Source organism: Colobus angolensis, unplaced genomic scaffold (genome assembly GCF_000951035.1).
Source record: "Colobus angolensis palliatus isolate OR3802 unplaced genomic scaffold, Cang.pa_1.0 Scaffold690, whole genome shotgun sequence".
NCBI classification, from domain to species: Eukaryota; Metazoa; Chordata; class Mammalia; order Primates; family Cercopithecidae; genus Colobus; species Colobus angolensis.
The window spans coordinates 126312-134526 of NW_012120599.1; the positions used below are offsets into that span (position 1 = coordinate 126312).

Genomic DNA, 8215 nt, shown 5'->3' on the forward strand with positions numbered 1-8215 from the left:
CAGCACTTTGGGAGGCCGAGATGGGCGGATCACGAGGTCAGGAGATCAAGACCATCCTGGCTAACACGGTGAAACCCCGTCTCTACTAAAAAAAATACAAAAAACTAGCCAGGCAACGTCGCGGGCGCCTGTAGTCCCAGCTACTCAAGAGGCTGAGGCAGGAGAATGGTGTAAACCCGGGAGGCAGAGCTTGCAGTGAGCTGAGATCCAGCTACTGCACTCTAGCCTGGGCAACAGAGCCAGACTCTGTCTCAAAAAAAAAAAAAAAAAAGAAAGCATTCCACTAAAGTCATCCATGGCTACAATTTTAAGGAGATTCAAGTCTACACTGGAGATGTGGGGCCTGAGGAAAAAGAAGATTTATTCTTCATTTTTGTTTTGTTTTGAAACAGGATCTTGCTCTGTCACCTAGACTGGAGTGCAGTGGTGCGATCACAATTCACTGCAGCCTCAACCTCCCGTGCTCAGGAGATTCTCCCACCTTAGACTCCGAAGTAGCTGGGACTGTAGGCCTGCATTACCACCCCTGGCAAATTTCTTGTTTTTGTGCTTTTTTTTTTTTTGGTAGGCACAGGGTTTCACCATGTTCCCAGGCTGATCTCGAACTCCTGGGGTCAAGCAATCCTCCCACCTCGGTCTCTCAAAGTGCTGGAATTATAGGCATGAGCCACCATACCTGGGCTTTTTTTGACTTAGGCAAAACATCGTGTACTTTAAAGCATATTCTAGTATCTAATGCTAGGCCCTGAAATTGCCAGAAAAGGCCCAGTCTGCCAGATGAACGGAAGATAGGGAAGAAGCATTGACTGCATCGTTCCCTCAACTCTGATTCTGGAGTTGCAGGGCATGGAGGGGAAGACCAGTGTGGCTAGCAAATTTGGGAATATGGAAATGAGTAGTTGCAATTTTCATTTCCAGCTCTTTTCGTTTTTATTAAAGATTTCATTCATACCTGTGAAAAGCTCTGCCATGAAGGAGACTGTGGACCATGCTCTCGCACATCAGTTATTTCCTGCAGATGCTCTTTCAGAACAAAGGTAAATCCTAAACAATGCTCGAGTTGTTGCCATCAATGTTTTCTTTAAAATGGTGATTATGGGAGGGGAGGAATCAAAATAACCTCAGTAGGATAGGTATGGGAAGTGGTTGTGACACTCAAGGTCCAGAGGCCAATAGTGGGATAAGGCAAATAGATCACTCTACCAAATACAGGTGTGATAGCCTGAAAAGAGGAAGAATAGCACTGTTGCAAGGAGTCAGCCAACTAAGAAGTTAGAGGAAACAGTCCATGTGACCACCCACTTGTGATACCAACTTTTGATACTAATTGAAAGTTCAGTGGTCCCTAAGACCACTTGAAAGACTTGATAATTTGATAAAAAGGACTCACTGAACTTGCTGATGGTTACACTTACAGTTAGAGATTTACTACAAGAAGGTTACAGTTTTATTACAAGGAAAAGGATACAAATTAAATCAGCCAAGGGAAGAAGTATGTAGAGCAGAGTCCAAAAAAGTACCAAAGGTGGAACTTCATTTGTCCTTTCCCTGTGGAGTCAGGAAAGTATTACTCTCTCTGCGTCAGTGTGTGACAGCATACATGGAATATTGCCAACCAGGAAAGTTCACCCAAGCTTATGTGTTCAGTTTTTATTGGTGCTCTATTGTGCAATCATAGTTGACTGCCCATGTGGCTAATCTCAGTCTCCAGTCTCTCCAGAGGTCTACTGATAACATGTGACCCAAAGCCCCTGCCCTAAAACTATCCAGTGTGGCCAGCCTGCTCCTAAATCACGTAATTGGACTATCCAGTGACTCAAGACTCCAGGCAAACAATGACACTTCTATCAGGCATGGCATTACACTAGGCTTAGAGATTACCTCTCAGAAGCCAAGTGCAAAGGCCAGAGACTCTCTTTGAGTAAGGTTTAATTCTTCACTGTACAACTGTTTTGTACAACTTTTTTTGTCAGTTTCTACTTTCTGGTGAAAGCCTGGATAGTTTTTATTTTTCTTTTTTTAAAATTTTGTTTATTTATTTATTTTGAGACACAGTCTCACTCCATCACCCAGAATGGAGTGCGAAGGTGCAGTCTTGGCTCACTGCAGCCTCCACCTCCCAGGTTTGAGTGATTCTTATGCCTTAGCCTCTGGAGGAGTTGGAATTACAGGTGCACTCCACCATACCCAGCTAATTTTTGTATTTTTAGTAGAGACGGGGTTTTGCCATGTTGGCCAGGCTGGTCTCAAACTCCTGACCTCAAGTCATCCTCCTGCCTCAGCCTCCCAAAATGCTGGGATTACAGTAATTTTTGTATTTTTAGTAGAGACGGGGTTTTGCCATGTTGGCCAGGCTGGTCTCAAACTCCTGACCTCAAGTCATCCTCCTGCCTCAGCCTCCCAAAATGCTGGGATTACAGATGCACGCCACTACACCTGGCTAATTTTTGTATTTTTAGTAGAGATGGGGTTTCACCATGTTGGCCAGACTGGTCTTGAACTCCTGACCTCAATTAATCTACCACCTCAGCCTTCCAAAATGCTGGGATTATAGACATGAGCCACTGTGCCCAGCCTACCTTGGATAGTTTTCATCAGACTTTTTGTTATCAAAAGTCTGCGGGTGATTCAGCTTGGGGAACACACTGAGTGTTGATTTATCCTGCTCTTTGACCTACCTGGTCATTTCAGTGTATATCAGCATTTGTCCCAGCAGAGTACAAGCCAGGGTGGAGACAGAATTCTGAACCGTTGGTTCTGTTAAACACAATGCAGGGTCTGGCAGCGTCTGACTTGCAGATAATTCTGAGGATATAGTCCATAAGTGGGAAGCTAGTTTAATAGGAAAGCTTCAGAAAAAAAGGGAAAATTAGTGTAATTTACATGTTACAAAAGTTGTGTAATCATGTGGGTTTTTTTTCCTGAAAGAAATTACAATATACATGGGATAGTAGAGACATTTTGATTGTCAGGTATGGGACCACTTTGTACTTTGCAAATATGTTATTAAAGTCTGTGAGATGCTGTGATTTGGCAATCATAAATTTAGTAATGCCCAGAGATGCTCTTCGTGATCTTTGTGACTGAAAATTATAAGCAGGGTTGGGACGTACAAGCTGGAAGTGGCTGTTGTCAGTTTTCTTCATTCTCCCACAATCCCTCTCTCTATCTCTACATTTTCTTGCTTCTCATTGACTCTTTGTCCTCACTCCCTCTAACAGCAGACTCCATGGCAGTGAGTGTATTCTTGAAAAGCTATGTGTAAACTGAATTTTTACAAGTAAAAGTCCTTAAATTGCAGGAGGAGCTCACTGTCAATACAAACTCTGTTAAACCTGTTTGACAAAGTAAAAAAAAAAAACTCTTCAAAAAGCTGATAATTGGCTGGGCACGGTGGCTCATGCCTGTAATCCCAGCACTTTGGGAGGCCGAGGCAGGTGGATCATGAGGTCAGGAGATCGAGACCATGGTGAAACCCCGTCTCTACTAAAAATACAAAAAAATTAACTGGGCACAGTGGCGGGCGCCTGTAGTCCCAGCTACTCCGGAGGCTGAGGCAGGAGAATGGTGTGAACCCAGGAGGCGGAGCTTGCAGTGAACCGAGATTGCACCACTACACTCCAGCCTGGGTGACAGAGTGAGACTGTCTCAAAAAAAAAAAAAAGCTGATAATTATCACCTCATTGTGTAACTAGATTTCTCATGCATACGGATTTTTCATGACATGGTTTTTGTAATGGAGTGGGCTTTTCCACAGAAGTGAGTTTTCTATATAAATAAAACTTTCTTAAAACTTCAAAGGTTTGGCCGGGCGCGGTGGCTCAAGCCTGTAATCCCAGCACTTTGGGAGGCCGAGACGGGCGGATCACGAGGTCAGGAGATCGAGACCATCCTGGCTAACACGGTGAAACCCCGTCTCTACTAAAAAAACAAAAAAACTAGCCGGGCGAGGTGGCGGGCGCCTGTAGTCCCAGCTACTCCGGAGGCTGAGGCAGGAGAATGGCGTAAACCCAGGAGGCGGAGCTTGCAGTGAGCTGAGATCTGGCCACTGCACTCCAGTCCGGGTGACAGAGCGAGACTCCGCCTCAAAAAAAAAAAAAAAAAACTTCAAAGGTTGTTTTCATTTCATCACTTCGGTGGGACTCTGATAAATGTATGCTGTGTCTTACTATGTCTTAATAAAGCATGCTATATTTAAGTCTTTATGGTAATTCATGTGTAGGAGTTTATGGGAGTTCTGCCTTTCCTGACATTTGTAGATAACCTCTCCTGCATATCATTTCTTCTGTATAATCCAATGTTCACTGATGGGAGCATTAACTCAGTTTCATGAGTCACTTTTGCTTTATATCTGTAGAGAGCATATAGGGAACTTTGTCATATCAACAATCCCAGGCACCTCATTTTTTTAATCTGAAATGTATATTTTCCAGCCAAGAACCTTTTATTACTTAGACTTCTTCACATCTGTTATCAACTCCAGTAGCTGCTTTTTTTTTTTTTCCAGGATAATTTTTACTAAGAGGGGACTTTTAAAGTCATTTTTCTCATTTCTGTCATTTCTGAGTACATGGCACCCTGTAAATGACATCAAAGCCAAAATCAGATGTAGAAGCCAGGCAGCTAGCCAGACTCATTCTACCCCAAGTGACTGACTTGTTTCCCACACGCTAGCGTCGCTACCCACGTTTTTTAGGATCATGCCTCAGCAAAATTACATGATAGACCTTTTAGACCACTCACATGTAATGGAAACCACAGTAATAAAACCTCAGAGACCAAACCAAAGATCTGCTTTATTTCACTTTGCTATAGTTTGGTGGTATTGTCAGGTGTGCTCTGAAGTGTGTAGAGCCGTTTGTCCCTGCATGGTACAGATTGTTACCTGTTTTCAATTCTTACATCTGCTTTTTATGGCTTTTTCTGTCTGCACCCTTGTTAAGTAATGACTTCTCTTTCCTTTGCATACCCTTAGCAGCCCCTCTTTCTGTTCAGATTTTATAATTATTAGTCTACCGTGAATTTGGAGACCAGACCACAAAGATCGTTAGAATTGTATTTTCATGAAAAGTCTGTAAGCCTGGAGTCCTCTCGCGAGTAAAGCTCATTCATATAGGGATTAGGCTCACTCCAGGCATGGCAAGTGAAGTTGGTGAATAAGTGACTATCAGAGAAGTACGGGATATTTGGGATATTCTTATTACCTTTGGCATTATATTATAGTTGTATTGTTTTAATTATTCCTAAAGTAGTTACTGTTTCTTTTTCTTTTTCCATAGGAGCTTCCATGTACCAGTCTCAAAAGTGAAGGTATGACTGGGGTGGGGCATGAGGGAATTTTTGGGATGCAGGTATCTTCACTTTGGTAGGGAGTTGGGTTATGTATTTGTCGAAATTCAGCAAAGCACTGCTTAAGATTTGTATATAACTTTCACCTGAATAGGAAAAAATTATAAATTGAATTCTGTTGATGAAATGCTGAAAAATTTAAGCTAAGTATACTCATGTCTACAGCTTGCTTTGAAATGCATTAAAAAAGGAAATTAGTGGGTAGATAGAAGAATGGATATATATATATGAAAAAGTATGTTAATGGTAGAATCTAGATATGGGCATATGGATAATCACTGTAAAATCGTTTGAACTTTTTTTTCTTTTTTCTTTTGAGACGGAGTCTCACTGTGTTGCCCAGGCCAGAGCGCAGTGGCGCAGTCTCAGCTCATTGTAACCTCAACCTCCCAGGTTCAAGCGATTCTCCTGCCTCAGCCTCCCAAGTAGCTGGGATTATAGGTGCGCACCACTACACCTGGCTGATTTTTGTATTTTTGGTAGAGACAGGGTTTCACCATGTTGACCAGGCTGATCTCTAACTCCTGACCTCAAGTGATCCACCTGCCTCAGCCTCACAAAGTGCTGGGACTACAGGCATGAGTCACCGCACCCGGCCTCAATTCCTGTTTTGATGACCGTCACATACTCTCGTTGAAACCGCTGTAAAACCTTTTTGGAAAAGTGATGGAAGATAAGGATATGCAAAATGAAAGATCTTATTGTAGTCAGACAGCTAGCTGTATCAGTTAGGAAGCTTCTGGATGCAGGTATCCAAACCCAAGAAAAAATGACTTTTCTGATAAGGGTATTTACTGTTACACCTAATAGGAAGTCTGGAGGCAGAACAAGTCTGGGATTGGTTAATTTTAAGCTCAGTGATTTCCAAGACTTCAATTCAGCTTCTCTGTGGTTTTCTTGATTTTCTCCTTGTGGATATGTCAGCTACTGCAACTTCACACGTTGGGTCTCTGCCCAACAACATCTAAACAAAATCCATGAAGAGAGTGTTGATCTTCTCTTCTTATGTAAGAGCAAGGGAAACAGTCCTGAAAGGTTCTCAGTACACTTTGTGTCCAGTGCTTCTGCCTAAACCTGTCACTAGCAAAGTGAACGGAATTACCCTGGTGGGTAAAGCTAAACAACATCCACCCCTGGAACTGAGGAGCACACTGGCCTCCAATTTCTGAACAAAATTAAGGCTGTCTTTGCCTGAAAGAGGAGAGTGACTGTTTGGGAGGTACCCAGCAACATCTGCCTCAAAACCGTACTTAAACTTTTGGTTCAGTGTGCCATCTGTATCAAGGAAAAAAAGTTTGGTTATTAAAAACATAATTTGGGTCCAGGAATGGCGGCTCATGCCTGTAATCCCAGCACTTTGGGAGGCCATGGTGAGCGGATCACCTGAGGTCAGGAGTTCAAGGCCAGCTTAGCCAACATGGTGAAACCCCATCTCTACTAAAAATACAAAAATCAGCCACGTGTGGTGGTGCACATCTGTAATCCCAGCTACTGAGGAGGCTGAGGCAGGAGAATCACTTGAACTCAGGAGACAGAGGTTGCAGTGAACTGAGATCAAGCCATTGCACTCCAGCCTGGGTGATAGAGTAAGACTCTGTATCAAAAAACAAACAAGAAAAACGTAATTTGGGCCAGATGCAGTGACTCACATCTGAATCCTTATGCTTTGGGAGGCCAGGGCTGGGGGATCACTTAAAGCCAGGAGTTCAAGACCAGCCTGGGCAACATAGTGAGACATTGTCTCTGCAAAAAAAGTTTAAAAGTTAGCCAGGCATAGTGGCATGTACCTGTAGTCCTAGATACTTGGGAGGCTGAGGCAGAGGATTGCTTGAGTCCAGGAGTTTGAGGTTGCAGTGAGCTGTGATTGTGCCATTGCTCCCTAGCCTGGGTGACAGAGCGAGACCCTATCTCTAAAACAATAAAACAAAATAATAAAAACATAATTTGAAAAAATTACAAAATTAATACACTTATGAAGTTTCAAGAAAAAAAGAATATAAAGCGAAAGATGAAAATTTGCCCTCTGATAGTAGTTTGTTAGATAGGGTTCCAGGTCTTTTTCCCTATTCATACAGATGTATAAACATGCCAGCATAGTTTTGTTTTTCCCCTCGATTTAGGCTCATGCTAAAGATACTGTCTGCAGTTTATTTTCCCTCACTAATATCTCAAAGACGTATTTCCATGTCAGTATGCATAACTCTTGCTCTTGCAGAGTATTCTATATATGGGTCTACCATGTCATAGTTCACCATGGCCCTTTTGGTGGTCATTTAGGTTGTCTCTAGTTTTTCCACATTAATAATAAGCAGGAACTGTCCTGTCCCACTTTTTATAACTTTATGATGCAAAATTTCAACCATATGTGAAAGTGGTATAATGAATCCCCACATACCTATGACTTGTCATCATCAGTTGTCAACATTTTGCCTCTCTTGTTTTCATCCATCCCTCCTTCCCTACATTTTATTTATGCTGAAGTACTTTGAAAATAAATCTCAAATATCATTTCACCCATAAATACTTCAGTGTTTAGCCCACGTTTTTTTAGTTGAAATTCACATAACATATAATTAACCATTTTAAATGTACAGTTCAGTGGCACTTAGTCCTTTCACAATCTAGTTCCAAAACATTTTCTCTATCTTACTTTTTTCTTTTTCTTTTCCTTTATTTTATTTTATCTTACTTTTTTTTTTTTTTGTTTAAATCTCGAACAGTTTAGGTAGCTGAGTGCCAGATTACAACTTGTGAGAGATGGAGAACAATGTATTTCCTCCTTTTGTTTTGTTTTATTTTATTTTATTTTATTTTATCTTACTTTTTGGGACAGAGTCTTGCTCTGTCACCCACGCTGGAGTGCAGT

General features: G+C 41.9%; 1 protein-coding gene across 1 annotated transcript in view; it reads left to right on the top strand.

Annotated features, from left to right (window-relative positions):
* NFX1 (nuclear transcription factor, X-box binding 1) overlaps window positions 1–8215 on the top strand; it is an 86885-nt gene that overhangs the window by 39399 nt on the left and 39271 nt on the right. Inside the window, exons 10-11 of the mRNA XM_011926548.1 lie at window positions 940–1037; window positions 5280–5310. Coding sequence (XP_011781938.1) covers window positions 940–1037; window positions 5280–5310 — 129 coding nt within the window. The remainder of the gene's footprint in view (window positions 1–939; window positions 1038–5279; window positions 5311–8215) is intronic.